The 26,474-nt window shown below is 40.0% G+C and overlaps 1 protein-coding gene across 1 annotated transcript in view; it reads left to right on the forward strand.

The window, feature by feature from the left end:
- The window catches only part of srrm3 (serine/arginine repetitive matrix 3), a 115,661-nt gene that overhangs the window by 79,736 nt on the left and 9,451 nt on the right, over positions 1 to 26,474 (forward strand). Inside the window, exons 6-12 of the mRNA XM_077222596.1 lie at positions 1,567 to 1,635; positions 4,249 to 4,284; positions 4,829 to 4,879; positions 11,250 to 11,357; positions 13,393 to 13,573; positions 20,950 to 21,185; positions 24,986 to 25,219. Of these exons, the coding sequence (XP_077078711.1) occupies positions 1,567 to 1,635; positions 4,249 to 4,284; positions 4,829 to 4,879; positions 11,250 to 11,357; positions 13,393 to 13,573; positions 20,950 to 21,185; positions 24,986 to 25,219 (915 nt within the window). The remainder of the gene's footprint in view (positions 1 to 1,566; positions 1,636 to 4,248; positions 4,285 to 4,828; positions 4,880 to 11,249; positions 11,358 to 13,392; positions 13,574 to 20,949; positions 21,186 to 24,985; positions 25,220 to 26,474) is intronic.

A 26,474-nucleotide genomic window follows, 5' to 3' on the forward strand; every position in this document is an offset into this window, starting at 1 on the left:
TTAAAGCATCATATTTTAAAGCATCATATTTTAAAGCATCATATTTTAAAGCATCATATTGTAAATCATCATTTTTAAAGCATCATTTTAAAGCATCATATTGTAAAGCATCATATTGTAAAGCATCACATTGTAAAGCATCATATTTTAAAGCATCATATTGTAAAGCATCATATTGTAAAGCATCATATTTTAAAGCATCATATTGTAAAGCATCATTTTTAAAGCATCATTTTAAAGCATCATATTTTAAAGCATCATATTGTAAAGCATCATTTTAAAGCATCATATTGTAAAGCATCATTTTAAAGCATCATATTGTAAAGCATCATATTTTAAAGCATCATATTGTAAAGCATCATTTTAAAGCATCATTTTAAAGCATCATATTTTAAAGCATCATATTGTAAAGCATCATTTTAAAGCATCATATTGTAAAGCATCATATTGTAAAGCATCATATTTTAAAGCATCATATTGTAAAGCATCACATTGTAAAGCATCATATTTTAAAGCATCATATTTCAAAGCATCATATTTTAAAGCATAACATTGCAAAGCATCATATTTTAAAGCATCATTTTAAAGCATCATTTTTAAAGCATCATATTTTAAAGCATCATATTTTAAAGCATCATATTGTAAAGCATCATTTTTAAAGCATCATATTTTAAAGCATCATATTTTAAAGCATCATATTTTAAAGCATCATATTGTAAAGCGTCATATTGTAAAGCATCATTTTAAAGCATCATATTGTAAAGCATCATTTTAAAGCATCATATTGTAAAGCATCATATTGTAAAGCATCATATTTTAAAGCATCATTTAAAGCATCATATTGTAAAGCATCATATTTTAAAGCATCATATTGTAAAGCACCATATTGTAAAGCATCATTTTAAAGCATCATTTTAAAGCATCATATTGTAAAGCATCATATTGTAAAGCATCATATTTTAAAGCATCATTTTAAAGCATCATATTTTAAAGCATCATATTTTAAAGCATCATATTGTAAAGCATCATATTGTAAAGCATCATTTTAAAGCATCATATTGTAAAGCATCATTTTAAAGCATCATATTGTAAAGCATTATATTGTAAAGCATCATTTTAAAGCATCATATTGTAAAGCATCATATTGTAAAGCATCATATTTTAAAGCATCATTTAAAGCATCATATTGTAAAGCATCATATTTTAAAGCATCATATTGTAAAGCATCATATTGTAAAGCATAATTTTAAAGCATCATTTTAAAGCATCATTGTAAAGCATCATATTGTAAAGCATCATATTTTAAAGCATCATTTTAAAGCATCATATTTTAAAGCATCATATTTTAAAGCATCATATTGTAAAGAATCATATTTTAAAGCATCATATTGTAAAGCATCATATTTTAACTAGTGATGCTTTACGCACTGTAGGAAGAAACACTAAAATGCAAGAGTAAAAAAGTCAAAGAAGTACATTTAAATGTAATAATATTTTGCCAATGAAAATATGGAAGAATATGATGGAGTGATATTTCATCCATTGTTGTCTTTGTTGGACTCACAGAGCTGACAGCCCTTCTCCCACACGCAGAGACAAGAGGAAGAAAAGCGGAAAGAAACACAGAAAAGACAGGTGTGTGTGTGTGTGTGTGTGTGTGTGTGTGTGTGTGTGTGTGTGTGTGTGTGTGTGTGTGTGTGTGTGTGTGTGTGTGTGTGTGTGTGTGTGTGTGTGTGTGTGTGTGATTATGTCTTCACACAGGTGTACATCATTCACCGATTAATTAACACTGATATTCCTGCCGAAATATTCATCAGAGTCATTGCCAATGTTCAGAATACAGGTTTTGCATTGACGTCACTTTATTGCCTGGATTTAATAGGGGAAACTGTGGAAACATGAGTAAAACAAACGATTATCAGTTTAAACTAAAGCATGGACTCGATATAGTGTTCCTTAAGATCCACTGATCATGGATATTGACATGCAGCAGGAATCATGTTTCCTGACATTAATATGAGCCTGATTTCCACGCCGGGGAAATACATAAAGCAAATTTGCCTGTGAACGCTTTATATATGTCGTATCTTTTCTTCCTTAACAAGCAGTAATGACCACTGACGACTTGAATTACATAAAACGAACTGTTTACTGAAGTTTACGAACAGGATTACACATGAATACAGCCTAGACACATGGATGTCAATCTCATCACTCTTCTCTCTCTATTCTATCTGCACGCTCTCGCCCTCTATGCATTTTGGGTAGACTTTTCTTAAAGCTGAACAACCTTGTAAATGACAACACTGTTTCTGTTATTATTAAAGATAATTAATTAAACATTTCTATTCGAATTAATTCACAACAATATAAATACAATATAGGTCTAAATCCGGGTGATCACTTATATCAATGTTATATAGGCTATATCATCATATCATCCAGCCCTAAAACTTTGTCACTGTTTATTTAAAAACATCCAATTATGCAGAATATACAATGGTAAATATTTAATTGATGAGTTTTCAATACAATATATTAACAATACAATATATATGGTATGATTTTACCCCTAAATTCAGCACATTGACACACGATGAAAACTGTAAATCCACCGTTCGCTGCCTGGATCCAGTTGTGTCTGTGAATCGCAGCTTCTCTGTTCTGTAGCTTTCAGCAATCTGGAAAAATATCGCTCCGATTTCTTGTCAAATCTATTTGTACAGTCAATCTCAAAGCTTTTTCACGTTTTAGATGTGTTTTGTGTGTTTTTCACGGCATTCACACTGAAAATAAATACGAATACCAACATAACCTACTACATTAGCCAAAATGTGTGTGTTATCAGCACATAGCATCAGTTAATGTTCCCCACAATGCAATGCACTAAATTTGAACTTCCATTTCTAATGACAGGATTAAACCAATTATGATATTATGTTATTTATCTATTGCCAAAAACAGTTTAGATATTTGCACAAAAGTTGGAAAATAACATTTGTATTTTAGACTTAATTAAATATGCAACATATGTACACATTGTTTTCCTTTTTTATATATATTTATTTTCATATAGTTGGCATTATACAGTATAAACTGTGTACTTCAGATTCGAACTACAGTCTCAGATTTTATTTTTCATTTTTGACAGAGAAAAATGGCGCTTTGAGGAGTAGGACAACCAAACTCAACCTCCAAAAATAGACTTGTTCAATATAAAAGCATGTATTACACAAATACCTTTCCGCATTCATAAAATATTCATGACTTTGTTATGTCAGGAATATCTACTGTATTTTGTGCCTTTGCAGCCTTAAAATGTCCTAATTATTAATAGATGGATGTCTCCGCATTTTAGGTGCTCGTATTTCTGTCTGTCTTTCTATTATTACACACACATTTTTATGTTACCCTGACAGCTTTATAACAACTTTACCTCTCCTGCGCTTTTCCCTTCCCAAAGAGCATGATAGGACTGACGGATGCTTATATAATAGTGTACACACTCCGAAAACATCTTATCAAAGCAGCTTCAATACTGTCAGACTGTGTGTGTGTGTGTGAGGGCAAAAGTGTGATAGAGAGTCAGAAATTTGAGTCAGAAAGAAAATCAGGTATTTCTCATTCAGTATGGATAAGAAAAGTCATTTAAAGGTGAAGCGGTGGTTTATATGGTGTGTTAAATCACACACACGAACCCCACATCTTACAACCAAGGCTATTATTACAGATGCACTGTAACTGTTGTCCTGTCTTTATCACAACATACAGATAATCACACTTAAAAATGAATGTCATAATGAATATAATATTATTGAACAAAATATTTATATTGCAGTTTTAAAACATAATATTACAACTTTTGATTTGAACTTAAGTGTAACATTGTGGGTAACACTGATTTTGGATTAATACCAGACTTTCTTTTGTTATCAAAAATAAAAAAAATGAGTCCATAATTTGAATTTCCATCAAATTAAACACTTAAAATTGTGTGAATGCCATTGCATTAGATATACAATATCGGTTAAATGCAGCGGGTTTCTTTTCTCTTTGCTAAATTTATTTGACTTTATTTATCAGCTGGTGTTTCTGTGATTTTTAGTGGATGAATGAAGACAGTTATCCTTGAATTATCAACACTAGATCTATTGTTTTATGACTTTCAGACATTTTTAAGTGTAGAAGCACTTACTGCAAAATTCCCTGATGTAAATCTCAATCTAACATCTAATCCCTCTGTGTCAGGTCCACATCTGGCTCGAGGAGGAAGAGGAGACACAGGTAAAACACTGAGCTAATATGAGATATGCGTTAGAATAGATATTATTATGATTTGGGAACTGTGCTGGGCTCATATTAGTCTTCTAGAGCCGACATCCGCTTTAAAGTCTTTCCAAAAGCCGTCTATTGCCAGAAAAGTAAACAGTTCATTTTTTATTTGTGTTGTTCGATGAATCGATGATACAATAGACTGGCCTAGAAAACACTCATTCAATAATAGTCTCTTTGAGCGGTTGTAAAGTGAGCACTCAAGAAAATAGCAGAAAAGTAATAAAAAGTATTGATCATTTCACAGACATAACTCAGAAAACAAGGCGTAATATTCAGACTTGCTCATGGATGCCTAGTTTACTCTCTATAAAAGTTCAGGTATATTTAGATATTCAGTGCCACTAACCTGGTAAACATTGTCACATCCAATGATTATTTCTCTTAAGAGCTCAGAGATGCAGCTGGTACTTTATAATCACATTTGATTACACTTGAATTGAATACTTTCATGCTCCACTCCTGTTTTCAGTTCTTGCTTGTTTTCTCCTTTCAGATCTGGCAGCCCCAAAATCAAACACAAAGACAAGAGCAAACAGAAGAAGAGGTGATGTTTACTTTTCTAAAAAGATCAAATGTTCAGTATTACTAGGCCCTAATCTGACCATGAAAATCCAATGCATTAATAACAGTGTTTAATTCATTTAATTATATTATGTTTTAAGCAATCAGAGTTGTAATTTATGACTTGGGATTGTAAACTGGCACACTGGAACCATCTAGAATACCTTAGAAACTACCTGGCACTGACAACCACTCAAAACATTTTAGCAACTGCATAGCAACACCCTGGAAACCACCTACAACATCATAGAAACCATCTAAAAAAAACTAGTATCCACTTAGTAATACACTGACAACCACTCAAAACATTTTAGTAACTGCATAGCAACACGCTGGAAACCACCTACAACACCATAGAAACCATCTAAAACAGTAACCACATAGCAATGCACTGACAACCACTCACAACAACCTAGTTGTTACGTCGCAGCAAGGACAAATCAGAGAGTGAATCCAAATGCAAGCACTTTAATAATCCAACAAACAGGTAATCCAGGATAAACTCAGAACTAGGAAAAAGGTACTCAGAACTCAGACTACAAGCAACATTAAACAACGACCGACAAAACACAACTGAAGCACAGGGGTTTAAATACACAGGCAAACAAGATAACAAGGGGGCGGGGCTAATTAGAAACACCTGGAGAGACTAATAAACAAGAAAAACTACAAAGGACTACAAAACATGGCACAGGACAGGAAATAACAAAAGTCAACACAAGACAAGGAAAACATAAGACAGGAATCGTGACATAGCCCCCCACTTAAGGAGCAGATTCCAGACGCTCCTCATGAACAGTCCAGGAGGGAGGTGGAGCAGAGGCGGACCCGGGGGCGGGATGGAGGGCCAGGCCCATGGAGCGGAAGAGGACCTGGAGACTGCGGCAGGACGGAAGGCCAGGGTGGAGCATGATGTGCAGGCGGCCAGGGTGGAGCAGGCAGTTCAGGCGGCCAGGGCGAAGCAGACGACCCATTGGGCGGCCAGGGCGAAGCAGACGACCCATCGGGCGGCCAGGGCGAAGCAGACGACCCATCGGGCGGCCAGGGCGAAGCAGACGACCCATCGGGCGGCCAGGGCGGTGAAGACCCCTCGGGCGGCCAGGGTGGTGAAGACCCTTCGGGTGGCCAGGGCAGTGAAGACCCTTCAGGCGGCCAGGGCGGAGAAGACCCTTCGGGTGGCCATGGCGGTGAGGATCTTTCTGGTGGCCGTGGGCCCCTAAGTTGCCATGGCGAGGACCTACTACCCCCCCAAAAAAAAATTCTTAAGGGTAGTTACGGGGTCATAGGCAGGAGCAGTCACCGGCTCAGGAACAGACACCGGCTCAGGCTCAGGAACAGACACCGGCTCAGGCTCAGGAACAGACACCGGCTCAGGCTCAGGAACAGACACCGGCTCAGTCTCAGGAACAGACACCGGCTCAGGCTCAGGAACAGACACCGGCTCAGGCTCAGGAACAGACAACACACACACTGGCTCGGGAACAGACAACACACACACTGGCTCGGGAACAGACAACACACACACTGGCTCAGGAACAGACAACACACACACTGGCTCTGGCTCGGGAACAGACAACACACACACAGGCTCGGGAACAGACAACACACACTCGGGCTCGGGAACAGACCACACACACTGGCTCTGGCTCGGGAACAGACAACACACACACGGGCTCGGGAACAGACCACACACACTCGGGCTCGGGAACAGACCACACACACACTGGCTCGGGAACAGACAACACACACACTGGCTCGGGAACAGACAACACACAGAATGGCTCGGGAACAGACAACACACACACTGGCTCTGGCTCGGGAACAGACAACACACACACTGGCTCTGGCTCGGGAACAGACAACACACACTGGCTCTGGCTCGGGAACAGACAACACACACACGGGCTCGGGAACAGACAACACACACTCGGGCTCGGGAACATACTACACACACACTGGCTCGGGAACAGACAACACACACACTGGCTCTGGCTCGGGAACAGACAACACACACACTGGCTCTGGCTCGGGAACAGACAACACACACACGGGCTCGGGAACAGACAACACACACTCGGGCTCGGGAACAGACAACACACACACTGGCTCGGGAACAGACAACACACACACTGCCTCGGGAACAGACAACACACACACTGGCTCGGGAACAGACAACACACACACTGGCTCAGGAACAGACAACACACACACTGGCTCCGGTTCTGGAACAGACACCAGAACAGAAACAGCCACAAGGACAGACGTAAACACAGAAACAAACATAGAGCGATCAGGTTCAGGCGTGACTTGAACAGTCTCTGAATCGGCAGACGTGACTTGAACAGTCTCTGGATCGGCAGACGTGACTTGAACAGTCTCTGGATCGGCAGACATGACTTGAACAGTCTCTGGATCGGCAGACGTGACTTGAACAGTCTCTGGATCGGCAGACGTGACTTGAACAGTCTCTGGATCGGCAGACATGACTTGAACAGTCTCTGGATCGGCAGACGTGACTTGAACAGTCTCTGGATCGGCAGACGTGACTTGAACAGTCTCTGGATCGACAGACGTGACTTGAACAGTCTCTGGATCGGCAGACGTGACTTGAACAGTCTCTGGATCGGCAGACGTGTCTTGAACAGTCTCTGGATCGGCAGACGTGTCTTGAACAGTCTCTGGATCGGCAGACGTGTCTTGAACAGTCTCTGGATCGGCAGACGTGACTTGAACAGTCTCTGGATCGGCAGACGTGTCTTGAACAGTCTCTGGATCGGCAGACGTGTCTTGAACAGTCTCTGGATCGGCAGACGTGTCTTGAACAGTCTCTGGATCGGCAGACGTGACTTGAACAGTCTCTGGATCGGCAGACGTGACTTGAACAGTCTCTGGATCGGCGCACGTGACTTGAACAGTCTCTGGATCGGCAGACGTGACTTGAACAGTCTCTGGATCGGCAGACGTGACTTGAACAGTCTCTGGATCGGTAGAAGAAAGCTCAGGGCTGGACGGGACCAGCGGCGAGGGCTCTGAGCTGGGCGGGACCAGCGGCGAAGAGGACTGAGCGCTGGGCAGGACCAGCGGCGAAGAAGACTGAGTGCTGGGCAGGGCCAGCGGCGAAGAGGGTCTTGAGCTGGGCAGGACCAGCGGCGAAGAGGGCCTTGAGCTGGGCAGGACCAGCGGCGAAGAGGACTGAGCGCTGGGCAGGACCAGCGGCGAAGAAGACTGAGCGCTGGGCAGGGCCAGCGGCGAAGAGGGTCTTGAGCTGGGCAGGACCAGCGGCGAAGAGGGCCTTGAGCTGGGCAGGACCAGCGCGAAGAGGACTGAGCGCTGGGCAGGACCAGCGGCGAAGAAGACTGAGCGCTGGGCAGGGCCAGCGGCAAAGAGGGTCTTGAGCTGGGCAGGGCCAGCGGCGAAGAGGGCCTTGAGCTGGGTAGGACCAGCGGCGAAGAGGACTGAGCGCTGGGCAGGACCAGCGGCGAAGAGGGCCTTGAGCTAGGCAGGACCAGCGGCGAAGAGGACCTTGAGCTGGGCAGGACCAGCGGCGAAGAGGACCTTGAGCTGGGCAGGACCAGCGGCGAAGAGGACTGAGCGCTGGGCAGGGCCAGCGGCAAAGAGTATCTTGAGCTGGGCAGGACCAGCGGCGAAGAGGGCCTTGAGCTGGGCAGGACCAGCGGCGAAGAGGGGCTTAAGCTGGGCAGGACCAGCGGCGAAGAGGGCCTTGAGCTGGGCAGGAGGTGCAAGGCAAGACGTGACTTGAACAGTTTCTGGATCGGCAGACGTGACTTGAACAGTCTCTGGATCGGCAGACGTGTCTTGAACAGTCTCTGGATCGGCAGACGTGTCTTGAACAGTCTCTGGATCGGCAGACGTGTCTTGAACAGTCTCTGGATCGGCAGACGTGACTTGAACAGTCTCTGGATCGGCAGACGTGACTTGAACAGTCTCTGGATCGGCGCACGTGACTTGAACAGTCTCTGGATCGGCAGACGTGACTTGAACAGTCTCTGGATCGGCAGACGTGACTTGAACAGTCTCTGGATCGGTAGAAGAAAGCTCAGGGCTGGACGGGACCAGCGGCGAGGGCTCTGAGCTGGGCGGGACCAGCGGCGAAGAGGACTGAGCGCTGGGCAGGACCAGCGGCGAAGAAGACTGAGTGCTGGGCGGGGCCAGCGGCGAAGAGGGTCTTGAGCTGGGCAGGACCAGCGGCGAAGAGGGCCTTGAGCTGGGCAGGACCAGCGGCGAAGAGGACTGAGCGCTGGGCAGGACCAGCGGCGAAGAAGACTGAGCGCTGGGCAGGGCCAGCGGCGAAGAGGGTCTTGAGCTGGGCAGGACCAGCGGCGAAGAGGGCCTTGAGCTGGGCAGGACCAGCGCGAAGAGGACTGAGCGCTGGGCAGGACCAGCGGCGAAGAAGACTGAGCGCTGGGCAGGGCCAGCGGCGAAGAGGGTCTTGAGCTGGGCAGGGCCAGCGGCGAAGAGGGCCTTGAGCTGGGCAGGACCAGCGGCGAAGAGGACTGAGCGCTGGGCAGGACCAGCGGCGAAGAGGGCCTTGAGCTAGGCAGGACCAGCGGCGAAGAGGACCTTGAGCTGGGCAGGACCAGCGGCGAAGAGGACCTTGAGCTGGGTAGGACCAGCGGCGAAGAGGACTGAGCGCTGGGCAGGGCCAGCGGCAAAGAGGGTCTTGAGCTGGGCAGGACCAGCGGCGAAGAGGGCCTTGAGCTGGGCAGGACCAGCGGCGAAGAGGGGCTTAAGCTGGGCAGGACCAGCGGCGAAGAGGGCCTTGAGCTGGGGAGGACCAGCGGCGAAGAGGACTGAGCGCTGGGCAGGACCAGCGGCGAAGAGGGGCTTAAGCTGGGCAGGACCAGCGGTGAAGAGGGCCTTGAGCTGGGCAGGACCAGCAGCGAAGAGGACTGAGCGCTGGGCAGGACCAGCGGCGAAGAGGGCCTTGAGCTGGGCAGGACCAGCGGCGAAGAGGGCCTCGGCTCTGGCTTGACGTGGTTGACGTGAAGCTCTGGCTGGACGTGGCTGACGTGAAGCTCTGGCTGGACGTGGCTGACGTGAAGCTCTGGCTGGACGTGGCTGACGTGAAGCTCTGGCTGGACGTGGCTGACGTGAAGCTCTGGCTGGACGCGGCTGACGTGAAGCAACAAGAATAAACAAGAAAAACTACAAAGGACTACAAAACATGGCATCGGACAGGAAATAACAAAAGTCAACACAAGACAAGGAAAACATAAGACAGGAATCGTGACACTAGTAGCCATCTTGAATACCTTAGCAACTACATACCTCTGACAATCTTTCAAAACATTTTAGCAACTGCATAGCAACACCCTGCCAAACATCCCAACACCCAAGTAACCATCTAAAACAGCCTAGAAGCATCTAGCAATGCACTGACAACCACTCAGAACATTTTAGCAACTCCATAGCAACACCCTGGCAACCATCCACAACACCCTAGTAGCCATCTAAAATACCTTAGCAACTACCTATCACTGACAACCACTCAAAACATTTTAGCAACTACATAGCAACACCCTGGTAACCACCCACAACACCCTAATAACCATCTAGAATACCATAGCAACGACCTAGCACTGACAACCACTCGAAACATTTAAGCATCTGCATAGCAACACCCTTGCAACTACCTACAACACCCTAGAAACCTTCTAAAACAACCTAGCAACCCATTAGCAATGCACTGAATAGCAGTCAAAATATTTCAACAAATGCATAACAACACCCTTGCAACCACCCACAACACCCCAGTAACCATCTGGAACACCCTAGCAACCAACTAGTAATGCCCTGACAACCACTCAGAACTTAGATATGTTCTCTACGTATTCTTTGAACTTTCTCTCTTCAGGTTGCCTTGCACAGCGCGACCAGGTGATTGTTATACGACTAATTAACTGCTGCTTAAAATTAACTTAAGATTGTGTTTGTTACTCACACCCTGACGAAGGCTTATAAGGTGTGTACTTGTCAACAGTTTTTAAATGATAAAGCCATGATGAAATAAAGGCTTTTTAACTTTTTCAACATTATTCGAGTGCTTTAGAATATCTTTATTTTTTGAACCAATCAGAACTGTTTAGCAAACGCATAAAAATAGCCTGGCAATCCTTTTACAACACCCTAGTAACCATATAGAATATCCTAGCAACCAACTAGCAATGCCCTGACAACCAGTCTAAACATTTTAGCAACTGCATAGCAACACCCCGGAAACAACCCACAACACACACTCAAGAACGTCGGCCATATGCATGCAAGAGTGACTGAAGCGCTGTGGCTGGAGTGTGTGAGTGTGTGACCTCTGTGTGTTTGTGTGTTTCCCGCAGGTGTTCAGGCGAATCTCCCTGCAGGAGTTCTCAGCACAGAGGCAGTTGCTGTAGTTCCCGTAGTGGATCCGTCTCCTCCACCGCCAGTCTCTCCAGATCACCCAGCAGGTGCCTCTTATCTCCATTACACAGGCCCTCGCGCAAACACTTACTAGGGTGAACACAGTTTCTGCCAAAATACCATAGTTACTACAATAAGACTGTGGTAATGTGGTATTAGTCACCACTTTCATCACAGAAAGGGGAGTCAAAATGACAGAAAAGCTTCTTACACTGTTGGAAGCAGGGCTTGACATTGACATTTTTGCTAACCAGCAACTCTGGTTAGTGGTTACCAGCCATAGATATTTTTAAAAACTACCATAGATATTTTTAATATCATCTCATAACTTGGCATTAGGCTGCTGTCACTTTAAGACCTGACGCACTGATCCAATATACTGTTACTAGGGTGACCAGATGAGGCTGAAATTCGGCCAGTGTTTATGGGTAGGCCTACTATAATATTAGAATAGATAGCCTATAATAAAAGAAAATTAATTTCAAACCTGAACCAAACATATTTTTATCCAAAGATCAATAGTCTTTAGTCTGCCACAAAAAAACGGTGTGTTTGGGTTCCGGTACACCTGCCATGTCAACGAAACGAATGAATGAAAATTAGCTTATCAATGCATATCTAAATTCGCGCCTACGGTAGGGAAGTAGGGAAGGTGTGGGCCGAGTCACTCGGCCCACACCCCCCCGCCGTCCCCCAGCGCTGACCAGCCAATCACGTGGCAGAACGGGAACCACAGCGTCCGTGTCCGCAACGGCAAAGATTCTGGAGCCAATCACACGGAGGCGAATAAAGGGAACGATGTATGTAGTCTCCTCTACTTTACCTCCATCTGTTTTCAGCCGTTTAGACAAATAAACCCCCCCCCCCCACACACACACACACACTCACGCCTCGTCCAACTGTGTGAGCTGACTCTATATATCTCTTTTCTCTCTTTGGCTCCATTTTGTGAGTTTTTCTGTTCTCAAGCCATATTTGTGTTCGTTTTGGGGTTTTTGTTTTTGTCGAGGCAGATGATGTCCATCATGCTTTATTTCACGTATGAGCCATGTTGACTTTTTCAGTTCTAGAAAGAGAATGAATGGATATGTTGAGGGTCGACAGGATATTTTTATATATACATCGGAAACTAAACAATGTGCAACATATGTGTTTTCATGGACGCACCAGCTCCATCCGCCACAGTTGTGGGATCTTTCGACTATTGATTTTCATAAAGAATCTTTGTAGAACTTCGAAAAAAAGAAACAAAAAAGATCGACTCAACCTCCACTGACAGTTTTTAATACTTTATCAGGCAATAACTACTCAAGATTTTGCTTTAGTATCATATTCGGGGAAAATTAGGGCCGGATTCGGGATTCGGGACAACAGCTTAGATTTCAGGACTGTCCCGAATTTTTCGGGACGTCTGGTCACCTTAACTGCTACACATGCGTTTTCTTTCTCAGCTGTTTACATTCACTTAAAACATAACTGAATGTGTTTACATGAATACTCGCCAAGAACGGCATTTTGACATGATTTTGTGTGTATTTGACTGTTTAAGCATCGGAAAAAGATCTCAGTTTAGTTCTGAGAGTCAGCTTTATATGCGCGCACTTTGGGTGTGAGGGAATGAGTAAAACTATGTGCAATACGCACAATCCCACGCCGAAATTCAAGCCTTGTAACAGCATCATTACTCATCGGGAGCAAATGAAACGAGTTTGCGGGTTTGTGTGTCTCTCGGTGTCGGAGAGATGAGAGAGAAAGAGCAGCTGATATCGTATATCTCTTCTGCAAGAAAGGAGTATTGAAAGCATTACAGTATCGATATGCATCGAAAATTATATAGTTTTGACAAAACTTGCACTTAGTTTAATATTTCAAATGCCTTTTTAAAAGACTACAATTGAAAAATAGGTATATTATATATAAAATTCAACCGGCCAAAGTGACTTGTAGGAGTGACTGTGTTACACACCACTGACGAAATACACACACATTGACAGGTGTTAATGTCAAGCCCTGTTTGGAAGGAGATTGACTGTGCTCTCATTATGCTCTTAAAATCAATCCGTCTTCAATCTGACCTCTCAGATCAAATGCCAAGTGCAAGAACGACAGGCACAAACAGGAGGGAAGTCACTCGGCCCACACCCCCCCGCCGTCCCCCAGCGCTGACCAGCCAATCACGTGGCAGAACGGGAACCACAGCGTCCGTGTCCGCAACGGCAAAGATTCTGGAGCCAATCACACGGAGGCGAATAAAGGGAACGATGTATGTAGTCTCCTCTACTTTACCTCCATCTGTTTTCAGCCGTTTAGACAAATAACCCCCCCCCCCCCCCCCCCCCACACACACACACACACACACTCACGCCTCGTCCAACTGTGTGAGCTGACTCTATATATCTCTTTTCTCTCTTTGGCTCCATTTTGTGAGTTTTTCTGTTCTCAAGCCATATTTGTGTTCGTTTTGGGGTTTTTGTTTTTGTCGAGGCAGATGATGTCCATCATGCTTTATTTCACGTATGAGCCATGTTGACTTTTTCAGTTCTAGAAAGAGAATGAATGGATATGTTGAGGGTCGACAGGATATTTTTATATATACATCGGAAACTAAACAATGTGCAACATATGTGTTTTCATGGACGCACCAGCTCCATCCGCCACAGTTGTGGGATCTTTCGACTATTGATTTTCATAAAGAATCTATCGCCAGTATGGGGTTGGATAACGTCCCATGAAAAAGACATTTGTGAAAGCATGTTGATGCCTCGATCAGATTAAATATAGATATTTTGGTGACACTTTACATTAAGGTTTCATTTGTCAACATTATATGGTTCCTATCAGAATTATCAGAATTAACCACTATTCTGCGTGTTCGCACCACAGGAACTGGGAACGATTTTTGGTTACTAAATTAGCTTCTACTTCCTACAATTTTTAATGTGTGAACAATCATGAACAAACAATAAATATAACATCAACAAAGATTAATAAATCATTTAAAACATATGTATTGTGTATAAGTTAACTAATGCATTAACCGATCACATTCGACCTTATAGTAAAGTGTTACCGATGTTTTTAATATTCCTGCTGATGCTAGATCTGAGCTTCAGGTATAAAACACACGTTTGTTTGTAGGCTTTTCTTATCTTGTATTATTTATTGTATCCCACAAAATTTCAAAGACATTGAGAGGGGAACTCACTAAGATAGCATCTTTTATATAGTAATTGCACCAGATTAATTGCGTCTGTGCTGAAAGAATGGCAACAGCTTAAGCTTAAATATGCATGACGTCATTTTTAATGCATTCATACAGTCACACAATATCAAATATGGCCACAAGACCTCATTTATTTAGCTAAACTTTGACCAGCGTTTGGAGAGACTTAGCAATGAGGAATTGTACAGGTACTGGTCACACTTATCTGGGACGGTTTGCATGCAGTTTTTCAGAAGTTCTCATGCTCTCTTTCTCTTTCATTTGCTCAATTCATCCCTCTGTTTTGTTGATTTCTTGTCCTCTGTGAATTCACATGATCTCTTCCCACGAATAAATGCCCAAACTTTTCTGTCTTGTTTGTGTAAAAAGCACTCATATGATTTGGAACTGGATCGAGTAGATTAAATGGGTATGTCTTTTCTTGTCAATACAGTTGAAAGTCTCATTTTCTGCTCAGTTTTACCGTAGCTACCCTTTTCCAGATGTGTATCAGGTGTTCAAAGAGCCGATGATCTGTGACCCTGCAATAAGATTGTACCTACTGATCATGTTCTTTAATGTAAGGTGAAGAATTATCAATCATGAGCCGATGGTTTTCATTGGCCAATCCCTCAGACGCTTTTAGCCAATCAGCTGTCATTCCTGGTTCTGCTGAGAGGATGAATGAGTCTGAATGGTACAATCACAGATAAGAAATCTGTGTATGCTGCATTTGGCTGATCCGGATCCGTCAACAGCATCACCGTCTCGGAAAGGTCAACAGATCGAAACATTATAGGCAATATTTCAGATAAATATTCAGATATTTCAATAAGTCACTTCAGGTTATAGAGTGTGTTGCTTTTGTTATCAGATTAGTGATACAACACAACAACCTTTTTTCAATAAATTAAAGACTTGTTATTAGAAAGAAAATATATTTTTGGATATAGAATAATATTTTTTTATATGGCTAGATAACAAATCAGTTGGATATTATATATAAAAACAGTCTTTTCAGACATTTTATGAGCATAATGTCTTTATGAGCATAATTAGAAAAACTAAACTGTTCCAATAAAATGTAAATTATTTTAGTTTACAAATTTAAATTTTTTTTTTTTACATGATACTTCAACCTTTCTACAATAAATACCATAAAAAAACGATGTTATTGGGTAAATTAACAATTATATTACGTTTTTATTTGTTATATAATGTTTTTGTATGGCTAATTTATGTTATACCCAAAAACATAATATGTTGTTCATTTACCCAGCAATATCAGTTTTTATATGTACAAAAGTTGTTTTATATGTAATATCCAAAAATATATTATATATTAGTACATTTTATTTATTTATGGCCTTACAGTTTTAATTAGAAGCAGTCAGAGCTCCATTATGATGATAACTGTATACCATATATACAAGTGTTTTACCAATACTGTTTAATTTTTATCTGCAATGTGCAGATTTGTATGAAATTTTTTGTGAAAATAAAATTAGCAGAATGCACCTGTTGATTCATATTTAAGACTTTAGATATAGAAAGATAGTGCACTAATATTACTTATGAATGGGAGAAAGAGCAACGCGCAATATGGTGTAATAAGTCCCGCCTTATAAATAAAAGAGCAAATCGCTGCTTGGTAAAGTCTTAGTAAAGTCATGTGATTTAAATGTGAGTTCGGCGAGCAGTTTTTGACATTTCAGGATTCCCTCGTTGCAAACATAGCCTCCGAATGAACAGACTTCCCTTGAAAGTGACTTTGTTCATATTGACCTTTCCAAAATGGTGTATTCATGCTGATGTGTTACGAAAATTAGACCAGATGCTAATTTGATAATGCTTTAGAGTGTAATTCTGCAACATTCCCTCAGATTTTCCTAAAAAACAAACCCAGTGTGCAGATTGCAGCATCTAGTTATTGATTCACATCTGTGGTCAAACGGGCTACAGATTCATGAATTCTCTCTTTTGGCTGTCAAATCTTTCTACTGACAAGAGCCGGTTCAGTGCCATTGGTGATTTACGACGGTTTTCATTGACATGGTTTCTATTGCTCACTTGTAATTGTATATTATTTCAGTAGCACTTGATATTTATATATATATTATATATTGTATAGTTTGTTTCCTTCCTGTCAATATTTGAGTGGTGTAATGTTTGTCTAGATGTTTGACAGGGACAAACGGACGCTCAGTAAACATTAGCCAACTAAATAGGCCCGATAAAAAAGTCATTTAGTAAAGTCGTTACACTAAAAGGGACCCAAGCCATTTGGATTTTTCTCTGAACTCTTCCCAACCCAATGTGGCATCTTTGCTCCCTTTGTTGAAAGACTCTTGACAATTGCTGAGAGCAAATATACTGTCGTTTTAGACGAACAAGCACTAAATTCTCATTGTGCATGCAGACCAAGACGAATAAGGCTTTCTGAACGTGACTGGGGTCCCTTTGAGATGTTAGTTCTCCATCCTAGAAGAAACCACTCCACCCAACACCCCTCTCCCTTCACCCGTTCATCTGTGCTGTCCGTTGTCCCGACATGCTTTCTCTTTTCCCATCAAACCACATTCCACATGCATGGCCATCAATATTTACGTTCCTCCTAGGATATTCGATTTGTTGAGATCTTGTCATACGATGTGCACATGTGTCCGAGCGAAAAAGACAGACTGCTTTCCGACTTTCTTATTTCAGATTGATTTCTCAGTTTGTTTTGGTTTCGGGTTTTTTTGTCTCAAAACGTTTTATTTTTTATTTTTTTTTGTATGTCCACTATTTTTTTTTTTGTTTGCCTTGGTTTTTTGTTGGAATTGTCTCCTTAGTCTGTGGATCAAATATCTTAGCCTGGATACTAAAAGAATTCATTGTCTTTTTCCCATTTCGCTGCGGAGAATTTTCCTTTCTCCTTTTTGTTTTTCCTTTTTCTTCCTTTGTTTTGTTGATATTGCATACGTGTCACTGATTGAAGCGGAAGGTAGGTAACGCTCTGCCTACGCACGTGGAGAATGTGACAAGCACCCTAGCTTGACATCCGTGTCTCTCTCTCTCTTTTTCTCTTTGTTTATCTGAGGAAAACCAAAGGTTGGCGGGTTGATTTTCATTGTTTTCCTTTTAGAACTGTTTGCTCTTCTTTCATTCTCTATATCGCCCTTTTTTTCAATCTGATATCTACCTTTGCTTTCATGCTTCAGTCTTCAGTACACTGTCCTCCCCACAGGTCCATCTCTTGTCTGCGTTTTGTTTATTATTATTATTATTATAATTATTATTAATATTTTTCGGTAGAATGCATTTCCCGTTCTGTGTCGCATTCCTTTTGTCTTTGGTGAAATGGTACGTGTCATATGATTTGGTCACTTTCCCTCCTTTTATTTTATTTAATTTTTTTTATTTACATTTTTTGATACATAAGGGCTGCTTCTGAAGTATTTGAGGTTTATTGTTTTCATCCGCTATATATATATATATATATATATGGTATTATACGTTTTTTTTTTTGGTTAAGATAGTGTCTGAGAAATCTGCTTCCTTTTGATGCTAATAATCATCATTATAATGTCCCTGTTTTAATCTACAACATTGTGGTTAAAGAAACAGATGGAATAGACATTGCTTTGCTCATAAATAATATTATAGTCTAAGGGATGTTTTGAAGTCTATTTCAAGACCCCATGAAATCCAAATTTAAAGTTTTCTAGCTTTCAGCTAACATGTGTGGCTTTAAGTTCATCCGAATGCTTGTGTACTTCTAGTTATTAACATGTTTTGTCCAATTAAATGCTCTCTAGAATAAGTATGTTCCTCTCCGTAAATTAAAAATACCCAAAAACAAATCATGATTAGTCTGTCTTTAATTGCACTAACGCTCGGTCTTTTGGCTATTTCCTTTCCCAAACAAACACACTGGATGTGGCTGCAATTTTAAAAGCAATCGAGTTGTCAAATGTTGTTTTGCTAACTTAAAACAAACGTCGACTTGTTGGCAGAGGCTATTTACACTAACTCCGCCCACTGATGTCTGGCACAGACGTTAGCCCAGACAAAATCATGTAAGGTGCTAGTTTATCAAGAGTTGGCGCGTGTCAGAAGGTTTTGACGCAAATCGGCCTGAGTTCGAATTCGTTTTGCAGAACACGCTCTACTCCCTTTTCCCATCACATGTCAGATCTGAAAGCTATTTAAATATGCAAATAGAATATTTTCTTATTTATACTGAGTTTAAATAGCAGCTATTACTAAGAAAATATGCTTTTTTCACTTAGTGACAAAACATGTCCAGAACGCATTATACCCCAAAATATTAAAAAAAAATTATAATTAAGTACAAATTGTACAATAATAAATATTAATAATTATGCATGCATGTTGTAGAATACCTTTCAATTTAAATAATATATGGTTCTTATTATTTTTAAAAAAAAAAAATTTTAGCATCAAAGTAAAGGAAAGTTTTGGGTGCTGAAGATGTGTCATGAAAATGACAGATTTTTTAACTTTATTGCCCTAAAATAGGCTTCATCATCTTTATGCAAAATGCAGTTTCTTAAATCCTTCCTTTGATTTTGAGATCCATTATGAGACAAAATAAGTTTTTGCTGTTTAACCCTTAAATGAATGTTTCACCAATCATTATTCCATATTTGGGTCTTTAGTGACCCGTATCCACAGATGAATCTCTAACTACCACAATAATATAAAATGTTCCTGATATTTAATAACAATTACAAAATAATAAAATAAAGCATATTTTGATAACTTTTGGATCTTGGAAGGGTTGAATTTGAGCTGATGCTTTTCATCATCATTTCCCAGTTCATTCAGCATCTGGCTCATATTCGCCATGTCTTCAAAATCAATATTTTGATCACTGACAGCTTCTTCACCGAATCCACCAACACTAATTTTTGATTCGTGCAGTACTTGCTCTGCAGTAAATTGCCGAGCCATTTCAAGTTTTGCTAATGATACTAGTGTGATCTTTTGTTTTATGTCTGCGGCATAATAATGTGAAACATCACATTATCACATTATCATTGTGTTTCAGACATCGCCGCCTTGAGGATTAAAGGTAAATTGCACTCGTCAGAGATCCAACTATTGCGCGCAGAAAAAATACTTCATTCCCTGGGTCGCTAGTGACCCTATAACAGAAAACACACATTTTTTTTTTTCTTGTTATATTGTTTAGAAGGAATAGATTGAGGAATACTAATGAGTTTGATGTCTAACTTTAAAAACGAATTAGTAGTGAATGACGTCCTGGGTCGATAAAGACCCGATGTATAGGGTTAAATAAGAAACACAAGCCAACATTAGGTAATCAGAAATAAAAGCTCATTGAGCAGTTTCATGGGGTCTTTAATTTAACTTGATGGATAACCCGTAATGCACATTCAATCAAAGGTCTTTTTGTTTTTTTTAACTTAGAAACTGGTGAAGCGAGAGCATCCGTTCGTAACTCAGTCACTCTTAAAGTTTTAAAATCGCACCGATAAAATGCACTCAAACTGTCCCAGCCCACACACTGTGAAATCCGTTCGAATTTGATTTATTTTGTGTGTGTGTGTGTGTGTGTGTGTTTTTTTCTCTCTCTCTTTGGTTTGATTTTCATGCATTGTTTCATACTCACTATCCAGGGAAGGGTGTTGTGTCTTTTTCTCTTGCATTTTGTGAATCTAATGATGCACTTATGTTGCCCCACTTTTCCCTTCTCTTCATACCTTACCTACTAAAGGAGGGAATACCACTTTATTGGTAAGTGGATGTTAACCAAAAGGGAGTTGAAAAAACAGAATAACCATTTAAAAAGCTATTTAAACAGGAAATGGGTCGCTGTTCACATCTCAGCAATTGTCTGCAGGACAAAACAAATCCACAAGCAAGCTCTATTGAGTAGAAGACCAAATGTTTTCTAATTCGATTGAATCTATTCTTGTGAATCTTTATTTCGTTCCTTCCATTTCTGTGATGTTCCGTCAAGTTGTCTATTTTAATTTTCTAGTTTTATTTTTCACCTTTTTGTTTGTAGCTCTTTCTGAAAATTGAAAAAGTCCTCTTTCTCTACTGTATATATTCCAGTCTATTTATACTCTCTCTGAACTTATTTTCTTTCACAGTTACGCATATATATATATATATTTTCCCTCTTTCCCCTCTTTTGTTTCGATTTTCTTTTTTCGGGACTATTCTTTTCAAATCATTATGGTTTTGCATGCCGAGTATTGCATGCGCTGCACAATAGAGGACTGTCTATAAGCCAGAGAACAATCCTAGCACTTTCTTTTAGATATTTTTTTGGCAAGTACACGATAACGCTCTTTCACCCAGGAGGAAAAAGAGTCTAATTTCACTGTTCTCTTTCTGTTTTGTTTTTTTCACATTTATTTCTTTTCCCCTTTGGTTTGTTGGTTATCCTTCATCTACAGAAGCTCGGATCCCTGGCTCCGTCTCCTTCGAGCGCTTCTCCTCATCTGAGAGGTGTTAAACATCACTCCGGTCTTCCCAAGAGTCCCGCAGGATCCGCGTTCCCGACGGGAGAGGACGACAGGCCGGTGTCCGAGTCATCCGGGAGACGCAGCGGGAGACCGAGGGTTCGAGAGAAAACGTCTCGCTCGCCGGCGCAAAGCAGCGACTCACACACTAAAAACAAGAGTCAGAAGAAGTAAGAGCTGGGACAATCCTGAACATCCCATACAGAAATGTTATATATGTCAATATATGTAAATTACATGTATAATGTCAGTGCCCATGTATGTCTGCTGCCTATATGAGAACATATGCAAAATTCATATATATAAAACAAATAGACATGTATGAAACATATATTTCAAAATATAGCAAAAATGGCCGTTTTCATGTAAGTGCCATATATTTTCCCATATATGCACATAAATGTTAAATATATGTAAGACGCATATATGTATATATGCATATATGTACTTATTTCAATGCATCAGTATAACATGCATGTATGTTTACATACATTTATTAAATATGTGGGAAACAAATATGTATGTCACATATTTATACTTAATGTTGTCCATATATGCGAGAAACCAATACTATACAGGTCCTTCTCAAAAAATTAGCATATTGTGATAAAGTTAATTATTTTCCATAATGTAATGATAAAAATTAAACTTTCATATATTTTAGATTCATTGCACACCAACTGAAATATTTCAGGTCTTTTATTGTTTTAATACTGATGATTTTGGCATACAGCTCATGAAAACCCAAAATTCCTGTCTCAAAAAATTAGCATATCATGAAAAGGGTCTCTAAACAAGCTATTAACCTAATCATCTGAATCAACTAATTAATTATAAACACCTGCAAAAGATTCCTGAGGCTTTTAAAAACTCCCAGCCTGTTTCATTACTCAAAACCGCAATCATGGGTAAGACTGCCGACCTGACTGCTGTCCATAAGGCCATCATTGACACCCTCAAGCAAGAGGGTAAGACACAGAAAGAAATTTCTGAACAAATAGGCTGTTCCCAGAGTGCTGTATCAAGGCACCTCAGTGGGAAGTCTGTGGGAAGGAAAAAGTGTGGCAAAAAACGCTGCACAACGAGAAGAGGTGACCGGACCCTGAGGAAGATTGTGGAGAAGGACCGATTCCAGACCTTGGGGGACCTGCGGAAGCAGTGGACTGAGTCTGGAGTAGAAACATCCAGAGCCACCGTGCACAGGCGTGTGCAGGAAATGGGCTACAGGTGCCACATTCCCCAGGTCAAGCCACTTTTGAACCAGAAACAGCGGCAGAAGCGCCTGACCTGGGCTACAGAGAAGCAGCACTGGACTGTTGCTCAGTTTTGCATGTCATTCGGAAATCAAGGTGCCAGAGTCTGGAGGAAGACTGGGGAGAAGGAAATGCCAAAATGCCTGAAGTCCAGTGTCAAGTACCCACAGTCAGTGATGGTCTGGGGTGCCATGTCAGCCGCTGGTGTTAGTGCACTGTGTTTTATCAAGGGCAGGGCCAATGCAGCTAGCTATCAGGAGATTTTGGAGCACTTAATGGTTCCATCTGCTTAAAATCTTTATGGAGATGAAGATTTCATTTTTCAGCACGACCTGGCACCTGCTCACAGTGCCAAAACCACTGGTAAATGGTTTACTCACCATGGTATTACTGTGCTCAATTGGCCTGCCAACTCTCCTGACCTGAACCCCATAGAGAATCTGTGGGATATTGTGAAGAGAAAGTTGAGAGACGCAAGACCCAACACTCTGGATGAGCTTAAGGCCGCTATCGAAGCATCCTGGGCCTCCATAACACCTCAGCAGTGCCACAGGCTGATTGCCTCCATGCCACGCCGCATTGAAGCAGTCATTTCTGCAAAAGGATTCCCGACCAAGTATTGACTATTGTGTGCATAACTGAACATAATTATTTGAAGGTTGACTTTTTTTTTTGTATTAAAAACACTTCTTTTATTGGTCGGATGAAATATGCTAATTTTTTGAGACAGGAATTTTGGGTTTTCATGAGCTGTATGCCAAAATCATCAGTATTAAAACAATAAAACACCTGAAATATTTCAGTTGGTGTGCAATGAATCTAAAATATATGAAAGTTTCATTTTTATCATTACATTCTGGAAAATAATGAACTTTATCACAATATGCTAATTTTTTGAGAAGGACCTGTATATGCAGATATATGGTATCATATATGGATGAACTCAAATATTTTCTTCACATGTTTGGACACATAAATGTTCATATATGTTGCAGGCATATGTTGTGTTTTCAGATAAGTCACATATATGTATAGATATATGTCATGATATTTAAAATATAAGTACATATATGGCCATATATTATATTTTTGTATGGGATATTTCAATGATTGAACTTTATGTCTTAAATCTCTGCATTAACATTATATTTTATACAAATCAATTATATTACTACAGGCCAAAAGTTTGGAATAATAATTTAAAATAAGTCTCTTATGCTCACCAAGTCTGATCAAGAATACAGTAAAATTGTGAAATATTATTAATTTAAAATAATGGTTTTCTATGTGAATACATAGTGAAGTGTAATTTATTCCTGTGATCAAAGCTGAATTTTCTGCATCATTACTCCAGTCTTCAGTGTCACATGATCCTTCAGAAATCAGTATAATATGATGATTTGATGCTCAAGAAAAGTCAATGTTGAAAACAGTCCATATTTTTGTGGAAAGGAAACCATCATACATTATATTTTTCAGGATTATTTTATTTGATCAAAAATTTCAGTAAAAATGTGAAATGCTATTGCAGTCTAAACCAGCTGTTTTCTATGTGAATATATAATAAAGTGTAATTTATTCCTGATAAATCATTCTAATATGATGATTTGCCGCTCAAGAAACATTTATGATTATTATCAATGTTGAAAACAATTTAGCTTGTGGAAACTGTGATAGATTTGCTTATTTTCAATGACTGGTAGTGTATATTACACAAATATATATTTTAAACTAATGTTTTTTTTCCACATTTCGGTCTAATATTGCATATAATGCAATTAATAATCATTTCATGATTTATGCCGAGTTTAAATCAGGCATGCCAATTTTGTCAAATGTTGAGTTAGTTTGATGTAAAAATCTGTTCACATTGAAGTCATGCATGTCCCAATTCAAAATCCGAATCAGAAAATGTCTGATTCAATGTGAATTTTGCTAATTTAAAAATCAGCTGCACCATGAATGCAGCAGTGAAAAGAAAATATTTGCCAAGATATTTAACAATTAAAGTCTGCAATCAAAAGTCAAACATATCTATATCAACTCAAACATTTCTCATTAAATTCTTCTATGGTCATCTGAGGTGCTCTCCACATTCATTAAAGGTGCATTGTGTAATATTTAGGAGGATCTGTTGACAGTAATGTAATATCATATCCATAACTATGTTTTCAGTGGTGTATAAAAACCTTACTTAATGAACCGTTATGTTTTTATTACCTTAGAATGAGCATTTCTATCTACATTCACACTTACATTGAAATGCGCAGACATGTTTTCTACAGTAGCCCTAAAGGGACAAATGCGTTTCGTCACTATGTTGTTCTTCGTGCAAAGATGCTAGCTAAAGTCAGCCAATAAAACACTGACACAATCATGAACAAGTAACAATAATATTCGCTATAATTATTTTACTGAATAATTAAGTAAATATAATTTCTTAATTTATCTTTGTAAAGAAACCTCATTGTTTAACTGGCTACTCTCTGCTGTCTCAGACGACGACATCATTTCCTGTCGGCCACCGTAACTTCTGTTGGGTGCATTTCGTAACCTCACCACTAGATGCCGCTAAAAAATTACACACTGCACCTTTAAGTTTCAGAGAAACATCTACAGTAGAACTCATGTGAGTTATGGAAAAAACAAGCTATGATGTGAGCTATGAAAGGATATCAAACACCGTTTCTCCAGTCTACTCCTGTTTTCTCCCACAGATCTCATTCGTCTAAGCGGCACCATCGCGGACGCGCTCAGAACCGGCACCGGAGTTCCTCTGTGTCACCGGGCCGGCACAAACACACGTCCAAGAAGAAGAAGAGCAAGAGTCACGGGACGGGCCGGCAGAGGAGCAGCTCCTGGAGCAGCGAGAGGTCTTCATCTCGAGATCACTCCAGAGAGTGTGTATCCAGCAAGAACAAATCCCCACATACACGCCAGAACAACTCCAGGTACACACAAACACACATTCATAGAAGAAACTAAGTCATATTCATGAGATAAGTGCAAAATTTAGTTTGTTCAAAACTAACCTGTGGAACAAAAAATCCGGTTACATTTTATTTTAAGCTGTTTTGTTACAGTGTAATTATACATTTAAGTACTGAGTAATATTAAGTTACTATTGGGTTTGGATTAGGTTTAAGTTTGGTTTAGAGTTAGTTGCAACAATTATTTGCAATTATTGCATAGTGATGAAAATATTAAGCAGTATTTACTGTTATAACTATAGTAACTACTTGTAACGTGTAATAAGGACACTGTAAAATAAAGTGTTACCAAAAACCCATGTCATGACCCCTTTTAAACAAAGTGTTACCCATGAACCACAAGACATGTATTAGTTATTCTTAAAACTAGACCAAAACAATCCCTAAAATATTAAGGATTTAAAATATTTGTTTCCGTCAGAAATCATTCTAATATGATGATTTGCTGCTCGAGAAACATTTCTGATGATTATCAAAGTTGAAAACAGTTCATGTTTTTGTGGAAACTGTGATCCATTACCATTCAAAAGTTTGGGGTGAGTAAGATTTTAAAAAATAAATAATTTTATACTTTTATTAAGGACAGTTGTTGAAGGACAATGTTACAAAATAATTCAAATAAATGCTGTGCTTTTGAACTTTCTGATAAAATGTATCACAGTTTCCACAAAAATATTAAGCAGTAAAAACTATTTTCAACATCATAATAATAAAAACCAATAATTGAACACCAATAATAATTGCGCTAAATCATCATATTATAGTGATTTCTGAAGGATCATGTGACACTGAAGACTGGAGTAATGATGCTGAAAATTCAGCTTTGATCACAGGAATAAATTACACTTTATTATATATTCACTTTACAATATTCTAAATTGTAATGATATTTCACAATATTACTGTACTTACTGTATTTTTTATCAAATAAATGCAGCATCGGTGAGCAGAAGAGACTTCTTTCAAAAAAATCATAATTATTCCAATCTTTTAACCAGTAGGTTATATTACACAAATATATATTTTAAATAAAAGTTAGATGCTGTTTCCACATCAAACGTAGTTCCTGTAGTTTGAGTCCAAATGCAGAGAATTAAATAAATCCAGTCATTTGAAGGATACACACACACACACACACACACACACGCACACACACACACACACACACATGCAGTGAAGAACAGACTGTCTACACGCTGTCAAGGCCAAATCCTCT

Source organism: Siphateles boraxobius, unplaced genomic scaffold, assembly GCF_051911475.1.
Source record: "Siphateles boraxobius isolate OS27281-9 unplaced genomic scaffold, OSU_SipBor_1 120, whole genome shotgun sequence".
NCBI classification, from domain to species: domain Eukaryota; kingdom Metazoa; phylum Chordata; class Actinopteri; order Cypriniformes; family Leuciscidae; genus Siphateles; species Siphateles boraxobius.